At 45.2% G+C, this 21,315-nt stretch overlaps 1 protein-coding gene across 1 annotated transcript in view; it reads right to left on the reverse strand.

The window, feature by feature from the left end:
- ABCG7 (ABC-2 type transporter family protein) overlaps positions 1-18,791 on the reverse strand; it is a 33,276-nt gene extending 14,485 nt beyond the window's left edge. Inside the window, exons 1-7 of the mRNA XM_087391511.1 lie at positions 18,385-18,791; positions 13,143-13,333; positions 12,884-13,034; positions 12,590-12,722; positions 11,952-12,153; positions 1,674-1,956; positions 1,326-1,457 (exon numbers count right to left, since the gene is read on the reverse strand). Of these exons, the coding sequence (XP_087247637.1) occupies positions 1,326-1,457; positions 1,674-1,956; positions 11,952-12,153; positions 12,590-12,722; positions 12,884-13,034; positions 13,143-13,333; positions 18,385-18,594 (1,302 nt within the window). The 5' untranslated portion in view covers positions 18,595-18,791. The remainder of the gene's footprint in view (positions 1-1,325; positions 1,458-1,673; positions 1,957-11,951; positions 12,154-12,589; positions 12,723-12,883; positions 13,035-13,142; positions 13,334-18,384) is intronic.
- Positions 18,792-21,315: the final 2,524 nt, after the last annotated feature.

Below are 21,315 nucleotides of genomic sequence, written 5' to 3' on the forward strand. Positions count from 1 at the left end.
TCACACCTTCTACTGACTCTGAGAGCCTCTACATACTTCTACCAAGATGGCGCAGGCCGAAAAGACTTCGAAAGCTCAAGAACGTCTGATTACAAAGGAGAGCCAGTCTTCATGCATGGGATCGTCTTGTATGCTCTCGCCACATGGTCGCCACAATGCATTAGCCAATAGAATTTCCTCCAATTGCATGGTCCAAAGGAATTACTTGGAACGTCTCATGCAGCTTCAAACCTGTCACAGAGAATGCCCCTAGAGGATCACATGCCAACAGCTTCCCTATTGCACAATGTTCATTTAGAAGCACCACACTGGTAACACTAGGCGAAACGAACTGACCCTCTGATAGGTGCCTGCCTGGATGCCATACCGGTATGCCCATTCCATTAACATATTGGCAAATCAACTCCCAAGGCCACACGGATCCATCTATGGGCCAGCCTCTGGAGGCTAGTTCTAGACATGATTACTCACAGGTACATTGCCACAAAAAATTAATGCAGGCATGAACTCATGGCCTCTTCCTCACATGCAACAGCTACTGAGTTTGACGTTGACAATAATGCTATTTTTTCAAATAGAAAACTTTTCTGGAGGTAAGTTCTCTCTCCCTTGCAAATTGGTCTGCTTTCTGTCAGTCAAAGACCTACCATCACAACAGAAGTAAACTCACAATAGATAACCTCATGTCCCTAAGGTTCACATCATGGTTCAGGGCCAGTCACATATGAAGAAAAACATAGAAAAGGGCTGGGACTGAGTCCTCCCGTCATAATTCAGGAGCAAATGCCATGAATAAATTGACTTCTTGAGTTAACAGTATGAAATGAAATGCCAGCAATTGCTCTTATTGCAAAGTCTCTCCACATCAAAGCCCTTAAAGATGATAGATCCCTCATGAAGTAAAAAAGAGTCCTCTAAAATAAGTAGGAATACAAAGATCCCAGACATCCATCTTCCCCAAATAGCCTAGGTCCTTTGATTACTTGGATCGCTTCCAATCTGAATAGCTTGTGAGATTTGAAGCACTCACATGCTCCTGAATGTAATTACATTAGTAAAATTCCAGAGAAGGCTGCATGCAAGAGAGAAAATTTTGAATTCACACACTATATGGCTTATCAATGGCTGGAAAAAATTCACACTGGCAGCAAATAAGGTAATTTATGGCAAAATGAAGCCATCATAGACTCAGTTGATAAGGGAAAAGGAATTTGAAAACTTGAATAGGGAAAATACACTTATCAAACATGGGCATGGGCATTTCAAATTTGTGTATTCTTGTGACCATTGCAGAAAAAGGACTTAGCATCAGAACTTCCAACAACCTGAAGAAGACCCATCCGATCTTGGATGGATGTTTGAAGCAGCCCCAGTCTCCAAAAGATTGACCCAAATATGATCGCAGATGAGATGGACATGTTTGCACGGACTTTATTTGTAGGCCCATCTCGAGTTGCCTGCCAAAAAACAAAACAACACATATTTTGAGCAACAAGGACAAAAAGAGGGACTTTGTAAAGTACAAGAAATTCAACTACCACAAAATCATCAAGTACAGTAGTTGCTCACCATCAGAGCTAGTGTCAATGTTGACAGAGGTGCAAATATATGCAGAATTGACAAATTCCATGCACAATTAGTCAGATTTTGTCAGTATAGCAAGAGTATCAAACCTGGAGCCATGCACGCTTTAGCAACAATCTGAACTGCTTCCACCAACCAATTTTCTTGACAGAAATCGTTGATGCTTTTGCTATGTCAGTTGATACTGCCTTATCTGAGCCATCTTGGATTTGTAATTCAACATCGTAATCTTCAGATCTCTTTTTGGCAAATGTATGAATTAATATGTCCAGACGTTCACGTGTTTCACTTTCATTCTCAGGCGAACTGTAGTCAATTGAGATAAGGTCTGCAAAGAACTCAGCCGGATTCACATGCTGTGGACATTGGTGCCTGAAATGTACATCATTGGTGGCAGATTTTGCTCTCATAAATACATAACTAGGGAGCTCTCTCTCTCTCTCTCTCTCTCTCTCTCTACTCTCGCACAGCGATGACCCCCCCTAGGCCCGACATACCCGCCTGCTTCCAGACGCCCACCATGGTGTCACCAGTCCCCATCCTCTCCATGAGATCAAATTTTTTGCAGATTTCTCTTTTTATGTATTGGTCTCATTATGATTATGGCTCTTTTTTGTAATCGTCGTGGGTGTTGACGCCCATTTAGAGGCTCACCCCTTCAGCTTGTTGTATCAAGTTCTTTCAGTCTCATAGACCCTTCGGTCTTTCCAATACTTTTAATAAACTTCTTTCTTTCTTTCTTGCTTTCTCTCTCTCAGTCACAAGATTCTTCTTCACAAAAGATCTGGCCCGTTGACTAGGGATCATTGATCGTGGGACCCAAGCCTACCCTCCAGAGGTGCCAGATCAGCAGGAGATGGGACATAGGCTCAATAAGCTCCCGCCCCACTCAAGCCAATCTCATTGCCGTATCACAAAATCAGGCTGCTTCACAATACCCACGAATGCAAGGAGTAGATGATGACAGCAGGAGATTTGTACAAGTTCCAGAGGCACCAAGACTCCAAATGGGACCCCAGTCAGGCCTGCATGCAGATCAGATTACTCATGGATGACACAGTGACAGGAATACCTACAGCACATGGAGTGTATTCCTATTCCTACATTCAGTTCCGATTTTGACATTGGACTGTTAGGGGTGTGCTGGAAACCTCTAGACCCCTATCAGTGGTGTTTTTCCGCAGAATATAATCTGACCTGGTCTCATAGGCCTCTTTGCCCTTCTGCTAATGCTAATAAGCCTCTCTCTCTCTCTCTCTCTCTCTCTCTCTCTCTCTCTCTGTGCTCCGCCTCGCTGCTCCTCCGCTCCTGCTCGCTGCCCCTCTGCCCTGCCCTTCCACCCCGCCCCGCCCCATTCTCCAGCTCGCTGCTCCACCCTGCCAGCCCCTCAGCTCACCCTGCCACCCCTCAGCCACCTCCCCCAGCCTTCAGCTCACCCCACCATCCGTCAGTCACCTTCCCCAGCCTTCAGCTCACCCCACCACCCCTAGCACCTACCTACAACCTAGCGCCTAGCCTAGACCACCCCGCCAGCCTAACGCCTAAGCCCCTAGCCTCCTAGCTGGCTGCATGGAAGCCCTGTTGTGCACCACAAAGCCTTACGGAGGCTGCTGGGTGCTACGCCTCCACATCGACCTACTTGGTTGTCCTTGGCTGCTCCAAGAAAGTGCCTCAGGCTGCAAGAAACAGGAAAAGGAAAGCTTCAGCAACATTAGAATGCACCTACGTAAGAGGAAATGTGAAGGAAGGGGAGAGAGAGGAGGAGAGGGGAGGGAGAGAAAGAGAGAGAGAGTAGGAGGGATAGAGAGAGATTAAGAGACAAAAGAGGGGAGAGAGAGGTTAAGAGAGAGGAGAGAGAGAGGGAGATTAAGAGAGAGAAGAGGAGAGGGGAGGGAGAGAAAGAGAGAGAGGAGGAGGGGGAGAGAGAGAGATTAAGAGAGAGAAGAGGGGAGGGAGAGAAAGAGAGAGAGAGTAGGAGGGATAGAGAGAGATTAAGAGAGAGAAGAGGGGAGAGAGGTTAAGAGAGAGGAGAGAGAGAGAGAGAGAGAGAGGGAGATTAAGCAACACGCTTGGAGATCAGCAACACACAGTCCATGTAAGCCAATAATTACTGCACTATCTTTTAATTGGCTGAAACACCATGCCTACAAGAGCGGGAGTAGAAGACACATGGGGCAAACTAGCTTTGGAGACAGCCATGGCAGCCCTCTCTACAGGGACAGCTCACAAAGGCACTACAGAGGTAGTCACATGCCTCAACAAAATCTGCCTCGTGTTGATAGAAAAAATAGACAGCTTGGAGGCCACCAAAGTGGCCCTATTGGCTGAGAAAGCGCATGTGGACAAAACACTGGCTGAGATTAGGAAACAAGGTGGGAAGGTACAAGAAGAATGGAGGAAGGAGAAGGCCAAGAAAGAAGGATGGGAGAAGGAGAGAGCAGAATGGGAAAATGAGAAGACCAAGCTACAAGACAAAGTACACACATTGGGGACTGAGTTACAAGACATGAAGGGCAAGCAAATAACATCAGATGGAGGCAGCAAAGTTATGGATGAGCTCAAAGTAGAATGGGAGTCAACCTTACATGTGAGGCAGCTTGGAGGGTAGGGAAGACGGAGATACCAACAAGACCATTAGTGCTGAAACTCTGGACTGCAATAGATAGGTCCAACCTCATGAGCATGCGAGCATCCTTGAAGGGGACCAAAATCTACTTGGGTGATGACCTCACCCTTCTCTAGCAGGAACATAGAAGGGAAGGCATGACACGGGTAATGGCAGCAAGGGAAGCAGGGAAATGGGCTACCTACAGGGATGGCAAAGTGATTATCCGGGAAAGAGCTGACAGAGGGGATAAGCGACAAGGGGAAAAGGAAGAGGGGGAGCTATGACAGTGTCAGATCTGGGAGGGGAGTGCACAAAACAAGCTGAGTATGGCTGTATGGAACTGTCATGGGACCCTTTGGTCCGACCCAGGTGGCTTCTCACAGACATAGACATCGTCTTCTACACTAAGACACATGAGAGCCCAGAGAGAGGGCTGCCCACAGTGATAGGGTACATTTGGGAGTCAGCTCATAGGAGAGAACTAAGAAGAGATAGTGGAGTACGAGGCTCTAGAGGCGTAGCTGTCCTTTTCAAGACACTTGAGACCACTCATATTTGTGGTACGAAGAGAGGAACATGCACGTCATATGTGGATACGAGTACAGCTGCTAGATGCCGACCGATCTTCATTGCAGTATGCTACTTCCCTCCAGACACATCATCATATGGTCATGATGTCACTACATAGGGACACAACCCTTATGAGATGATACATGACAATATCATAGAGTTCTCCAGATAGGGAGACACCCTCTTTCTTAGGGATTTCAATGCAAGGACAAGGGATAGGCAAGTGGGCTTACTTGACTTCACATATGAGAGAGACCCCCACATGATGCCAGAGTTAGATGCAGCAAAGCTTGGGATTCGAAGAAATTCTGCACATACCTCACATGTGACAGCATACGGACGAGACACCTGCTTGAGCTGGGAGTTGTTCACGATCTCATCATCTACAATTGCCTTCAGAGATGGCCATCATCTAGGGGATTCACATGTTTCCCACATGGAGGCAGGACTAGCACAGTGGGCTACCTACTGGGCCCATTGGCTTTTGTCTCATGGACACATGACCTCACTGTATTCCCCCCCCCCCCCCCACTCGAAGCCGACCACTCATATCTGGCCTTCGGTGTTCTTGCTACTACGCCAATCACAAGGAGAGTTCCTACCGCAGCCCATACCCAGATCCACTTTGACCGTGCCCTTGATCCAATGTATGTGTGTCACTTAGCCAGAGAGCTTCCGGCCCTACTGGAGGGTGATTTAGACCTCACCCACGCTTCAGCCACCCTTGTCTCATAAGCCCTGAGTGCAGAGAGATGCAAGCCCACCTCACACTGGAGCCAGCCTTGGGTCAGTTGACATCACATGAGGCACAACGGATCTTTCAACGGCTGACACACCGCAAGAGACGAGCCTTCCTCACACATAGGATGGATGAGATCATCAGATCATTTCGAGGAGGAGACCCGACCACTCGATGGGGACTTCTTTCGGAGGGGAAGCCACCCATCCCCATCACTGATCCAGGAGTGTGGCACACTTATGCATGCTCCCTATATGATGTCCCGAGGTAGACACTCGCCAGACATGTCCTCTATGCCCAGGCCCACTACTTGCCATCTATTCACTATGCAAAATGTGTGGGCTGCACTTCGCCGGCTCCACAACCGGAAAGCACAAGATCATGAAGACCTCTAGACAGACCATTTCGCACATGGGCAGGAGGTTCTTGCCCCAATTCTTGCACATATATTTAACCTTGCAGTTTGTCACGGCTTCCCACCAGCATGGAGCACCACCACTATCGTACCGATACACAAAGCAGGAGACCTCATGGACACTGGGAACTATTGCACCCTCATGATGGACACACATTAGCCAAGATCTATGGATCGGTACTAGAGAGGGAGATCAGCAGTCATACAGAGGCACGGGGGCAACGAGCACTAGGACAGGCAGGATTCAGGAGGCAACACTCTACTCTAGACTACATTTTCACTCTGAGGGCTGTCATTGAGGTGAGGTTCAGACATCAGAAAGTCTACACATGTTTCATAGACTTTCAAAAGGCTTTCGACACTGTCCCACGATCCCGTATGATCAGGAGACTACAGGAGATGCAGATCCCAGAAACGTTGATCTGGGGTATGATGAGCTTATATGAGTCAATTAGAGGTAGGGTCCATGCTCCAGACGGTCTATCGGATTGGGTCGAGAGCGCAATTGGGGTGAAGCACGGCTGCCCTCTCTCACCGACTCTCTTTGGACTCTACATCAATGAGATCACATCTTTCATAGATCACCTAGGGGGCGAGGGTTCATTACTAGGTAATCTCCTCATACAAATATTGTTATACGCTGATGATATAGTCCTTATATCCTCTTCGACGGAGGGGCTGCAGAGAGATTTGGAGGCATTAGAGGTGTTCTGTAGAGAGAGAGACCTGACGATCAACCTTGGGAAAACTAAGGTTATGATCTTAAACACCTCACGAGCAGTGATTCGCTGACTTAGTTTCACTTATCGTGGCGAGCCGATGGTGCAGTCGTACACATATTTGGGAGCAGTGTTCACAGGACCCATCTTCATGATGACCCACCCATGCAGCCCAAGCACGGCTCACACGAGGGCGTAGTGCTTTGGCTAGACTAGAGCGACACTGCGTCTAGGTGCACTTCCAGGATCCACCGATGAAGGGCTGGCTTTTTGACACACTGGTGCGACCGACTACCATGTATGCAGTACCCTTTTGGGGATGTGATCTTTCGAGGACAGACTGGAGGAGCTTCGAGCGGCTACAGGTGACAATGGGGTCCAAGATAATCCGATGTAAACCCTCAGTCCCAGATGAGATAGTACAGGCAGACTTCACCATGACACCTCTCCAGGTTGATGCCATCTTTCAGACAGTGACTTTCATAAACAGAGTCTGGGACTTACCCCACTGGAGACTTCCGAGGTTGGCCCTAGAGTCATCAAGACAGCTAGCAAAGAGCGGGGCAGACACATGGTATGCATATATATCTACATGGCTTGCCAAGCATGGTATCTAGATGGACAGGCTTCCCCCCTTTCAATACAACATGGATGCGCTTCCTGAGTCGATCCCACAAGATGAGATCAACCGTATCATATGGTTAGATAGTTTCAGAGGAGGGATTCATCATCAGACCCCAGTATCTCGAGGACAAAGGAGTCTCCCATGCACTGAGGGTTGCCATTGGTCAGATGCGGGTTTTGTCCCATCAGCTGAGGATCAAGGCAGGGAGAGCAGCAGATCTGCACGTTATGTACGTTGGGGGCGGTTGAGACATAGGAGCATTTTCTGTGTGTTTGCCCAGCCTACTACAAGATCCGGGGGCGCTACCACTGTCTCTACCTAGAGGGGAGTGGCTTTGGCCCTTTATTCACAACTCATCCATTTCCATGACCAGGTCTGTATCGGGCTTTATCTGATGGAGATGCGTTGGCATAGGGAGACACTACTGTGACAGATCAGAGAGCAGTAGGGGATGGCCAAACCACCACAGGACATAGAGGATGACTGGGCACAGCAACGCATCGCGGAATTCTATACATTTGAGTCAGCCCCAGGACACAATGAGTGGAGGAGGAGGAGCTAGCCGACATGAGAGCAATCTGGATTAGCAGCCGACACGGTACCACCGAGAGAGGGATGCAGAGACCACACACACGACAGAGAGTCCCCATAGTGCACTCTATTGTGGTCCGACCTATCATAGCTTTCTCAGGGGGGGCCGACAGAGACGAGGAATCACTCTAGACATAGCTCATAGAGTTTAGAGAGCGAGGAGACCGTGTGTCCCACCACAGCGCGAGACAGTTCGACAGACACAGATACGAGACATCTTCACAGCCCACCAGAGAGCCATCACTGTACCAGGCTACAGTTTCTGATTCTGTTTCCGAGTCCTAGTGCCAAGACTGACTTGTTTTTCCGTTTGTACCTGATTGGATAGATTGATCTGGTCCACTATGCATTTGCAGTTAACTATTTCTATTCATGATTATGATCTTGTTAGCATAGATTAGTACTCAGCAAGGGCCCTAGCGTGCCCTTTGCTTTAGCCCACTAAGGCTTGTATGAGTTCATTTTTCTGTGTACTTTGTCCCATGGGCCCGCGAGGCCTCCCATGGACGTTAATAGGTCCCTCACAGGGAGTCTCCTCTAAGCCTGCAGTCTAAATACTTTCAGAACGTTTACCTTTCTTACGATCAGCCAAGCCCCGATACTCAATACTTAGTCCAAGGGTACCAAGCCCTCCTCCAACAATCTCTTCCATACAGATAGAAAGTGTTCGTAGAAGGATCAGGAGCAAGGATTTTAGAAGCCAGAATCAACTTGTTTTTAAAACGTATAGGCCTATCTATGTAATATCAAGCCTGTATTCTGTTCCTCCAAGCAAGGAGCAATCCATTTAACTCCCATCATGTGGCACGGGAGCTATACTTTGGAGAAAAGTGCAAGATATTCAGCCACTGTCACCCACCTGAGGCCAGAAAATTGTGTAGAACTACGAACGCGTATTATTTCTATTTCTACAAAATAAGTCTAGAATCGGGGAGTTTGAATAGCCTACTGAAACCAAATCAGAGTATCTCTCTCTCTCTCTCTCTCTCTTTCTCTCTCTCTGCAATCAAAAAGCTGATTATGAGCACGATACCTTTCTAAATGCTGCTACATCATGATTATTCAAATCCTTGTCACAATCAAACAGTGAAGCGGAGATCTCAACTTCAGATCACAAATTTCTTACCACCCTTTGTAAAAGAAGATCCAATGCTCCGCAACCAACGAGCATCTGTCAGGTTTTACATTGGCCCAACACCAAGGGAAAGATTTATACTTGGCCAATGGGGGGATCATCCCACTTTGATGGCCCATCCGGCCTTTTGATAGGGGTCACAAACTGAGAGCACATGACATCTTACTTCAAATCACCCTCATCACCATTGGATCAGCTTCAATGATAGTTAGATTGCCTCTAAAGGCTTTGTCATGGATGCACTCTCTCTCTCTCTCTCTCTCTCTCTCTCTCATTGCGCTACGGATCTCCGGTAGGAGACTGAGACCTCACCATACGCAACCCTACATCCGGATATCATGGATTTTCCGAGCCGTTGGGGATTCCTTCTTGTCAAGGACTTCAATGCGATGACCACAGCGTGTCAAGTACTGTTCATTGAATTTGGGATGATTCTATTTTGGTACCTGATGTTGACCTAAATGGGGTAGGGGCATCTTGACTATCTCCAAACAAACAGATGAGCCCTTGTCACTTCGTATAGCTACTCTTGCTTGAACATGGGTAGGATACATGACTTCATCATCTGTAATGCTATGGACTGATGGCTTTCCTCAGGTGGAGCTCACCTGCCTTCCACACAGAGGAGGCTCTAGTACAGTTGACTACTTCACGAAATCCCCTGCCTTAGCCTCACACATCACTAGCTTCTCTGTTTCCCCCTTACCTCTCAGAGCTGATCATACTTACACTTCTTTCCACCACATGACACACACTTAGACACTGTCCGCATACACTACCACGACAACATTTACTTCAACCATCATAGTTTATCCCCTAAGTATGCCGCCCACCTTTCTACCCTAGTCACAAATCTTAAGGAAATCTCACGTCTTGAAGATCGTGCTGCTTTAATCACCTGCTGCCTCCACAATGCTGCCCTCAACACCTCTTCCCACACCACACACTAACTCATCTGCCACCTATCGGCTCAGTCCCCTACAATAGCTGGTATAATATGAGTGTAAGGCATCATGCCACCAACTCAATTCGAAATCTAGCACATCTTTCGAGAATCTTTCAAGTGCAACAAAGACTACACACAAGTATCACCGTTCGGCCTGCCAAATCCCAGAACCAAGTATCTTTTCTTTGACGCTCTGCTCTACCCAACTGGTATGTACGGCAATCAATGGTGGTGCCCAAACCTATCGAGGTGGATTGGACTCACCAAGCTGTGCTAATCCCTCTGTCCGCTAGTCGCTTGGATGACTCTAGACCCAACCTCAGTAGTCTCCAGTTGGGCAAAGCCCAAATTCGAGAAAATGTCACTATGAAAAATGCGTCGATCTAGAGTGAACTCTACCTGTGCTATATGATGAGGGGTTGAGGGCTTGCTCCAAATCGTCCGAGACCCCATACTCACATGTAGCCTCTCAAATCTCCTCCACTCAATAATCAAGAGATCACTCCCCGAAAGGGTGTTGCATACATGACAGTCGACCACACCAAGGTAACAAACAACCACCCCTTTGTCCACTTTTTGAGATTGGATCGCACCTCCTCAATAATGGCCCATACGTGAAGATGTGATCTACAGTAGACTGTTGTCTCCAGAACCCGGCCTGTCCCAAAGCCCGTTGCCCTCGAGCCTCTGTGAAAGTGTTGATCCCTCTCTAGTATAGATTCGTAGATCTTGGCCAATGTGTCACCAAGTGCAATAGTTCCCAAAATCCATTGCATCACTTGCTTTGTGCATCAGTATTATGGGTACTCCAAGCAAGGGGGAACACCTCCTGCCCATGTGCAAAGTGCTTAGTCTGTGGTCATGGGCCCTTCTATTGTTGGCATAGCGCAGCCCATGTGGTAAACAAGGTGGATATGGTGGGTCTAGATAGGGAGGACATATCATGTGGTGCCTCGTCGAGAGCAGTGTAGAGCAACGTGGCGTATGCGTGTTAGATCGTTGGGTCCGTGATGGGGATGGGCGGCTTCCCCTCTAATAGAAGTCATCATGCAATGGTGGGGTCCATCCCAAAAAAGAAGGATCATCTCATCAAGCCTATCTGAAAGGAAAGCCCGCCTCTTACAACGCGTAAGGCGGCGCGTAAGGCGGCATGAGACCCACTGCTGCGATCAAATGTCCCGAGCATACTTGCATACGAGGGTCCGTGATGGGGATGGGCGGCTTCCCCTCTAATAGAAGTCCCCATGCAATGGTGGGGTCCCTCTCAAAAAAGAGATCACCTCATCAAGCCTATGGGAAAGGAAAGCCTGCCTCTTACAACACGTAATGCTTGATATACGGAGTTTTAGGTGTCAAACTAGGAGTTTATGTGAGTTTGAGTGTTTTGGTCATTTCAGGGTTTATGTCCCAAACCTTAATTTTCTAGGGCTAGGGTTAGGGTTTAGTAACCCTAACCTATATAAGTCATTGTATTGAGTCATTTTCTCATTATGCAATACATGGATTTCATTTGTGTGCTCTCTTGCTTTGCCCCTTGAAACCATATTTCTAACATGGTATCAGAGCAAGTTCGAGACCTGCCTCCAACCTACCTCAGCCTCTTCACTTCCCCTCTTCTCCCGTCACCCTCTCCAACCTTTGAGAGCACTTTTGTAGCGAGAACTTGGTCTTTTATCGCAAGGGAATCACTGTCTTAGGTCGTTTTTCAGTACAGCAGCCTGTTTTTGACCCAGTAAGCGCTCGTGGAGGCTTCTCCAAAATAGGCGACTGTTCCTAGGGCTTTGGGCTGCAACTCCAATGCATTTCCCAGCAAAGGCGGCCTGCTTAGAGCCTGTTTTTAAACCTCTGATTTTAATTCCCAGCTCCTTTATTCAGTCCCTTTTCAAAATAACTTAAATTCCTTCAATAAATTCTACGCTAGACGTCTATTTGTTACCTTTGTGACACTGCACCGAGAATATATGTTTACATTTCAAAATGATTAAATTTGACAAGTCTAAAAATGAAGGGAAAACAGACCCAAGTTCAGCAAAGTAGGACAAAGCACGATCCTGCGCTGGTCCAGAATACACCAGTGATCCCTCTGCTAACAATATCAAATCATCAAATTTTGTGTATATGGAACCACGAGGCTGATGTATGGAACAAACAACTGTATGTCCATCCTTGGCTAGCTTTTGCAATGTTTCCATCACCCTTTCAGCCTGAAAAGCATCCAATCCTGCACATTCGATAGACTAGGTAGCTATTGTCATTGGTCGAGACACTAGACTTGGACAGCTAATGTAGTGAAAATTGTACATATAAGAAAGATCTCATGGAGGCTAGATAACAATTAAGAGAGAAGAGGTTGAAGGACAAAACCACTGGATAAAAAAAACAAAACAAAACAAAAGCTTCAATACTAGTGCATTCGTATACGAGGGGGTCTTAGAAGGCCTTGCTTGCTCCTACTCAGATCCTACTACTTCCTCAGGCATAAGACAAACTTACAAGAAGATGTCACCAAACACCTTTAATGCTTTCAATTGAATTTTCACAATCTGGACTGTAAAAAGTTGGCAAGGCCAAGCATGCTTAGCGTTAATAGGTTGGAAGCAGGCATCAGTCTCTTTAAAAGAGACAAATGAGTGAATGCGCATGCAGATCTAACTCACCCGTTGTTGGCTCATCTGCAAAAATTACTGAAGGACTTGCAATTAGCTCACAAGCAATTGATAACCTTTTCTTCTCTCCCCCACTGATTCCTCTGACTTTTGCATCACCTACGCGACTATCTGCACAATTCACCTGGCACAATCCACAGTCCGCAATACAAAATTTACATCCACAATTTGTCTTCAATGTCTTTGAAAATAGTCTACCAAGTGTGTGATCACAGCAGCAGATAAATTGTTGGCCTTATAGTTTTTGAAGAAAACATGAAACCCTTGCAGTTTAACACTTCTTACCAAACCCAATCGTAAAAGTAAATTATCCACATATCTTTTTCTTGCTTCAATTGTCAGCGAGCTTGAGAGTTGAAGTTCTGCAGCAAGTGATATGGTCTCTCTGACTGTAAGCTGAGAGAAGAAGAGATCCTCTTGTCTAACATATGCAACCCTGTAAAAGGATTATTTTGTTCCTCAACAAAAACTTTAAGATGAAAAGTATCAAAAAGATATAGAGTTTGCATTATGAAAGATCATATGGAAAAAGATGGAAGCGGACTTGTGTGATGAAAAAGATAATGGTTTGTCATTTATGTATAGAAGTCCACTGAGGGATAGACGGGATGATGCAGAAAGCTGGCCAGCTAGAACATTCAGCAATGTTGTCTTCCCTGAACCAGATGGTCCCATGATGGCCAACAATCGCCCAGCTTTTGCCTCCCCAGAGATCATTCTCAAGAGATATTTCACCTGTCAACCAATGACCACAAACACAAGATCACTAATATTATTCAAATGCAGGAAACACAGGCAATGTTTCCAAGCAAAATTTCCACAACTATTGACAACAAACATCTCCTATGTATGTACACACATATCTATGTATGTGTCTGTCTGCCTGTCTGCCTGTCTGTCTATATATATGTATGTGTGCGTGTGGGGGGTCTCTCTGTATAGATGCCTTCGGCCATTGGATTCCCACTATCTCAGATGTTATTTTTGGGCACTTCATGGCTGTATTCCAGGGTGTCCCTTTTCTTCTCGCCTGATCCATGATTGGCACCAGCTCCTAGATTATTTGCATTGGTCAGGTCGTTATCCAAATCCTGGCAATACCCTCCATCTACAGAGCATATTGGAGTCGTGTGTTTAGGCCTCCTTTAGCCCCTCTTCAACCTAGGAAAGTGTATTTCCTGCATCATTCGGGTATGGAAGATGTTGTGGATGACTGGGGTTGTACACTATCTTCTCCTCAGGCCAGGAGACTATGCTGTTGGGATTGCATCACCGACCTATTTGGCACATCCTCACTAACATGCTCCAACAGTTTCAGCCTGTTCCCCGCCTATTGTCTACACTTCCTACTAGATTGGAAGTTTAATTAACATCCTTCCGGGTTACTCTCCAATTTCATTTGCTGATCTACCAAAAAAAGCTTACCCTATAATACTTCCACAGCCGTGAACAAAGGAGCATGGAAATGATTTCTGGCATCTTGATAAGTCTCTTACCTGGTGGAAGGCTAATCTCTGGTGCATATGGAGCAGTAAACTTCCACTCAGGCAACAGGTTTCCTTATGGCATTATTTGGTTGGTGGATTACCGGTGGGTTTTTTGTTGGCTACCAAGCACATAGTTTCCTGGCTCGCCATACCTGTTCACATCCGAGGCAGACTGTCCTGCATCTTCTCTGGACTTGCCCTACTGCTCGTGATCTTTGTCCCAATCTGGGGGCTTATCTTCGTGCTCATTTTCCCAGGATTTCTTTTAGCAAGCATTTCTGGTTGTTTGGTAGATGTGCCTCCACACCAGACTACGTTCAGTTCTTTTGCCGGTGCTGCTACTCTGCTCTATGGTTGTTATATCATGCCTGTACTCTCTAGTGGATGTTTATCATTTCTTTCATTCTTCCTTGCATCGGTCTCTCAAAGATGCACATTCTCTTGCCTTTGGCCCATCTGGAAGTGTTTTATTGTTGTTTCTAGCAATCCCAGACCCTTAGGATCAGGGTACAAAACTAAACGTAGCTAGCCTTCAATGGTTTCATGTGGATAAATGAGTCATCTATTCCTGAGGCAGTCCAACTATAATGTATATCTTAGTATGAAGCGTATCTCTGATGGAGAAAAAACTACTATATCTGTTGTTTTCTAGGTAAGTGTTAAGCATGTGAGGTGCATCATGAGCTATCCTTATGTCCATCTTGGGTGATGGTGAAGGAAGTGCTCTCAGATGAACTAAGGCTTTCCCCAGAAGGTGGGTGAATCCCATGTCCTAGTTACCTCTAGCTGCAGCAGATCCTTCTAATTTGGTGATTCTGTTAGAATTTAGCCATCGCATGAGTGAGAGGTTCTCTATGCTTGTGCCCGCCCTGAACAAGACTCGTATTTTCTCTGTGTTTGGGGCCTATTTGAGGTTGTATCTGGGGATTCTTTTCGAGTACTTCGGCCCTGATGGTTGCGGCTAACCAGGCCACCAAGGTTGGGTGAGCCGACCTGATCTGGGTCGGTTGATTGACTCTGGGTCGGCCACTTGGCAGCCCCTGGATGGCCATTTGGCAACCTATTTATAGGGCCTTTCCTCCACAATGGAGGTGTCTCATTCCATACACACTGTTTTTGCACAGTTTCCATGCTATAAGCTAGAGCTCCTTGCCTCATCTCTCTCTCTCTCTCTCTCTCTCTCTCTCTCTCTTTACGTTTTCGCATGTGCAACGTGTGACATGGTATCAAAGTAGCTGTGTTTTTTTTTTCCAAGAAAGAGACTTCTATTTAAGTAAGAGAAAAAACCCGCGAGAGCAAGCTCACAGTGGAATACATCATGAAATCATGAGGATAAATAAACCCCCTCAAAATGAGGTGGAAAACAACCAAGGCTGAGGCTGAAGGTTCCACCTCAGCCCTGTAGGAGTCTCAGAGAAGAAAGGAGAATCCTTCCATTCCCTGAAGAAAGAAGCCCTCCTAGCTGAGGCTGCACGGGAGTCTCCTTGCATACTCGTCCATACGGCCATCAAGGTATGTATGGTATCTTTCCTCGGAAGTCGCTGAAAAGTCGAAACGAAACAAAATGAAACTTGTCAAAATGACAAAACGACAAAACAGACAAAACGTTTCTTGTGACTATGCATAGTGCTTGGAGTGCGACCATGGGACCCCCATGCGTGAACGAGGACAAACTCGACGGAACCAATTATGCTCATTGGAAACTGAATACGAAGGTTTGGTTCATCCACAAGGGTCTTTGGGAGGTCATTCAGGGGTATGAGCAGAAACCCGAACATCTGAATCCATTGTGACGCTCACCAAGAGAAAGCTTTCCTTAAGAAACTACAAGATTGGAGGGAGGACCGTGATTCCAAGGCACACTCAGCGTTGGTGCGGCCCATTACAAAGGAGGTCTCCCTGCCAATACAAACCTTGACTAGTGCATCCGAAGTGCGGTTTGAGTTGGAGGATCTCTATGCCTAGGATTCCTCTATGCAACCTGTCACTTTGCAGGGTCAGCTCTACAGTCTTGAACTTCCTCCAGGTAGCTTGATGCAACCGTTTCTTAAAGAAGGCAATGTCATCCATGACCAGCTTCTAGCATGGGTGCTACCTTATCCTCTCCTCAGTTGGCTGCCCTTATCTTAACAAAGTTTCCCCTTGAGTACAATATGGTTTCTTGAGCGCTGTGGTGCCAAGTCACAACAAATTAGTTGGGATATCGATGACCTCTCCTCGCTGCTGTTGGAGGAGGAATCAGTTCTCGTCTCAGGGTAAGCTGCGGGTAACTCCAGGTGGTGATCAAGCAGTTTCAACAATGCAGAAGAAAGGACGCAGCCGGTGCTATGCTTGTGAGAAGAGAGGTCACCTCGCCAAAGATTATTAAAAGCTCCAAGTTGCCTAGCATGTGTGTGAATGATGGCCGAAAAAGGGGTGGTCCGCAGTGATTAGCATATGTCCATCGGTCAAAGGACATGGGCAAATTAAAAGACAAGGAAGAGACTGATGACAAGTCTGATGATCTGCAGGCAGCCCTTGCTCAGGATACTCACATCGTACCTGCTTTCTAGCACTGAGGAATGGTTCCCCCACCTGCCACAGCTAGAGGGGGCTTGTGGGCAGGAGAGTGGGCTGACTGCAGCTCCTCCAATTATTCTTTTGTATCTTCTCCATCTTTATCTGCCTTCCTATCTTATCTTCACACCTCCATAAGTCATTCTTTAGTCTTTTATCTTATGTATTCTCAGGACCTTAATATTTGTGACTTCCATTGTTGAGCATGCACTGCTTTCTTTGTCAAGCGTCTCCCGAACTCCAAAAAAATTTAATTTTTTTCTTTCCTTCCATTCACTGTCTCATAATCCATTTGCGCTTTTTAGAAAGCTACAGATATTACAATCTCAATATCCTTATATGACCAGTTTGAGCACACTAGAAATATAACATCATGAAGGCACTCTTGCCAAATTTCCATGCCCTGAGATATTACGATCCCAATGTGCTTCTGAGGACACTAGAAACATAAATCATGAAGGCCCTCTTATAAAATTTACATACCCTGAGATATTAAAAGCCTATCTCACAACATATATCAACCTCTTTAGTCATTAACATTTCGAACCGCTCTCACCTGACGTGCAACTCTAGCCAAACTTGCTGCATTTATGTCCCATCAGTCATTCTACTATTTCCAATTAAGCTTTTGACACTCAAACTGATTCTCCATTACCACTTCATCTTGTTTTTAGAGCATGAGAAAACGCCTTACTACAAACGTCTGACCAAATTAGAATGGACTCACAATTGCCTCAAACGTCTGACCAAATTAGAATGGACTCACAATTGCCTCAAACCTGTTCAACCAGAACAACTATAAAATATCTTACACAGCAAGAACATAAGATGTGAACAGTTGCATCCCTTATGCCCCTAATTTGGAACTCCTGCCACTAAGCAGTCATCTAGAGTTGTAAGTTAAACAGACCTCCAAAGAGGCAAAAGTTGTTCTAGTGTTTCAAAAGCTTAATTACAGTTTGAAATTCCCCGGCCTATCAGAACTACCTCGACCATCTGCTGTCTGTTGAGCTGTGTGTACATTATATTTCATGATATTCTACAGTGCAGAAAAAGTATACAAGGGAATCTCTACTGACGCAGTTCTACAAGCAAGTCGACCCTTGGCCCAAAGATTCATCCTAGCCTCCAACAATAAGTGGAGCTTGCAGGGAACTTGAGCCCTGTATCCAAATGCTATCCTGCCAATGCAACTTCCCTTTCTGTTTAGGCGGAAGGCTGACTTCAGACGCATATCTAAAGACAATCCCATAACATACGTGTAGAGCATACAGAGTCAACATTTGAAATTGGAATTCTCTACATCTGAGCCCCATATTCAAATTATGACCAAGCTCGCCATAAACCCTTTCTCAAGTCAAAAGTTTTGCTAAACAACTTAATAATAATCTATCGAACTCACTTTCCTACACTGCTTCTTAGCTCAACCAAAGCTCTGCTGCTTCTAGAGATAAGATTATAATCTTCAGAAATGAGCATACTTCTTGAATGTCAACCTCATCTTCCTTCGATGGCAAGAAGGGTTTCATGGTAGTACTCGTAGAAGGCCAATTCTTATTTAATTCGCGCTGCATCTTATTTATGCGAAAATTTCTATTATTTCGCCTCTCGCTCGTTCTTCGTCCCTCCTACTAGCCTGCAAAGGACCTATGATTAACCGGCCTCAGAACGTGTTTGCAAATACGGATAAAATTTGCCACTCAAAACAATTATGTAGCAAACTTCGTGATTGCAGGTGCTGACATTTTTGCCAGCCTTGTCGGTCAAAATGCAGCTGATATTCCTCCACCGCAGATCGACAGGTTCGATGACGTCTACATTGTTTGTTTCTGGCTCTCCATTGTCATCCTTGGCATCGTCAGCGGCGGCACGAGGTGTCGAGGTGAAGAGGCGGACGGCAAGGGCAGCTACCAGAGCAGCGAGGACAGGACCCATGTTGCCCAGGCCTCCCATGATGCAGGAAAACCAAGGCACAAGGGAAGAAACGACGGAATTGCAATTGGGCAACTCCCAGAAACTGATGCGAGAATTGGGCAACGACGAAATTCCAATTGGGCAACTCCCAGAAACTGATGCAGAGAAGTAGCAAGGTGGACAAGGGGGACATGGGATGTCTTTGTGACAAAAATGCAATATCCTTGAGAAATACTATATATATTATATTGGACTGACACTTGTGGTGTGTCAAGTAGGATAACTTAACACTAGTTCGGGTCCCGCTCATTGCTTCTGCATGACTTCTTCTCAAATGAAATATCTTTGAGCTGATCAAATGGCCTGTTTCATCATCTATACAGTACCAAGTTTCTCAAAAATCCTCTCAAGCTCTTGTTTGCTTGGGATTCGCAGCGCGGCTAGGGTAGGATTTATTTAAATTGCTTGGGATTAGGGTTGACGTTTGTTTTGTAGCGTAGGTTTTGAATGCTTGGTTTCGGCATGGCCACGAAGGAGATGAAGTCGCGATATTTCAACCAAGATATCTTGCTGCGTGTGAGCGTGGCGATGCAAGAAGGGCACTCTGTGTAGATAGGTATTGATTTATGAAGAGGGCAAGCCATTCTTGGCTTGCACCTCTTCATAGAATCGGGCAAAAATGTATGGGGACGATCGTGTCAGGTAGATCTGCTTTGACACGATATAGATTGGCATGTGCACTTGTATAAATGCATGTTCGTATAGATTGGCATGTGCACCTATATAAATACATGATATAGGGTAGGGCATTAATTAGCAAGGGTAGGGAGTGTGGGCAATGGTGTTGGAAACCTTCGGATTTTTAAAAGCCTCATATTGGGAGCATTCTGAAGGTAACATGTGTAAAGAGAGAATGTCTAGTTCTAGAGAGAACAACGTGAATTATATATAATATGGTCAAGGAGGACATGGATGTTATTATGATAAAAATGCAATATCCTTGGGACATTATGTTCATTAGAGTGACACTTGTGGGTCTTATAGGAGGACGATTTAAAATGCAACAGAATATGAAAGTTGTGTCCATGAAAAAAGAACTATGCTTGATTTTTATTTTTATTTTTGCAGAAAAAAGTGATTATATTAATATAAAAAAGCTTTGTACATCATAAAAGTTATCCTTGACAAGATATTCTTGCAGTCCAGCTAAGCCATAATCTTTAAGCTCAAACAAAATTTCAGAGCAACAGTAGCTAATAAGTAGTAACAGCCTGAAGAACACATTTAAGGTCCTCCTATATGTGCACGAAGGGACCTGAAATGAAAAACTCTGAGCAGCATCATTATAATCACCGAATCCCTGATCATTGGTGACAACAGCAACATGAGAAGGGACACCTTGCATAGGGTCAATAAAAATATCCTGATCATGAGAAGTAACACTACGGGTTTGGTTTGTAGCATAGAAAGGGTACTGAGCAACAATTCCCTGAGCAGCATTGCCTTGAACAAAGGCCTGAGCAGCTTCAGCTGGAGAAGGTGGTTTCTTGTGGAAGTAGTGAGGTGGCTTATCATGTTCTTCCTCCAAAGTGCATTTTCTTATGTGGTTAGCAAGATCCTTACTTAACTTGGTGTATTCTAGATTATATGCACTTATTTGGAAGTCCAGTGTCCTTATTTCCTGTCCCACCATGAAATAAATAGAGCATCAGTAAGCATCACCACATCATTAAATTGGAAGTTGTTTCTAGATATCCATATGAACCATAAAGCATGAGCTCTTATTTGAAACCAAATCTCCTGCTTCCTTAACAAAATGGCCTCCCAATTTCTATCTCGATGCACTTCCACACCTTTCTAGCATGAGGGCAAGCAACAAACAAATGAAAAATGTCTTCAATGACACCAGGGCATCTTCTACATTTGCAATCTCCTCTCCCTATTATGAAACCCCTTGCATTAGTCCACACAGCTTTATATAAAATAAGCCAAGCTAGGCATGGCATCTTTTCAGGGACCTGCTTGTTCCATATCTTCCCAAGCCTTTCATACCACTTTTCTCTGTTGTCTTGAAGCAACCATCTTGTATTCAAATTTCTGAAAAGATCCTCAATATCAGAGGATGGAGTGGGGATTGGAAGCAGTGTAGAGATTCCTACCTAGCTAAACTCTCTATGATAGATTAAAAAGGTTCCACCTTTCCAAGAAGTATTCCTTGGCTAGAGTTCAAGTCAGCTGATATTGATGGGTTAAAGCAAATTCTCTCCTGATTTCTTGCCATGTCTTCCATCTTGCTCTTTATTCCAAAGTTGTCCCCAAGTTTGCATTCATTTTTTAAACATAATGTTGGCTAGAGAAAAATGTTCATTATTGAGTTGGGCATTCCAAAAAATAGATGAGACCCATATAGAGTCAATAGCCATATAGGCTCCTTTGCCATAAAATTGCAAAAAGACCTTTATTTTCTCAAAGGCTTTCCAAATAGATTTCCATAAGGGACTCCCCATAGCTTTGCGAGGCTCAGGATTGCAAATGGTAGAGAGAATAGGATAATTCTTTCATTTGGGGCCCCTAATTGGCCTAACCAATTTCATATTCCTCAAAAGAAGTACACAATTGAGACGGCCCTTAAAGTGGTAACGTCTTGATCCATGCATAAAGCCTTTGTACCAAATTGGTTCAATAGCCTCCAAACCTTCTCAATATGAGTACTTATAGTCATAAATTCTCATTTAAGAAAATAATCTATTTATGTGGATT

Source organism: Dipteris shenzhenensis, chromosome 20, assembly GCF_047967505.1.
Source record: "Dipteris shenzhenensis isolate YYH24624 ecotype China chromosome 20, Dip_SZ_1.0, whole genome shotgun sequence".
NCBI lineage: Eukaryota > Viridiplantae > Streptophyta > Polypodiopsida > Gleicheniales > Dipteridaceae > Dipteris > Dipteris shenzhenensis.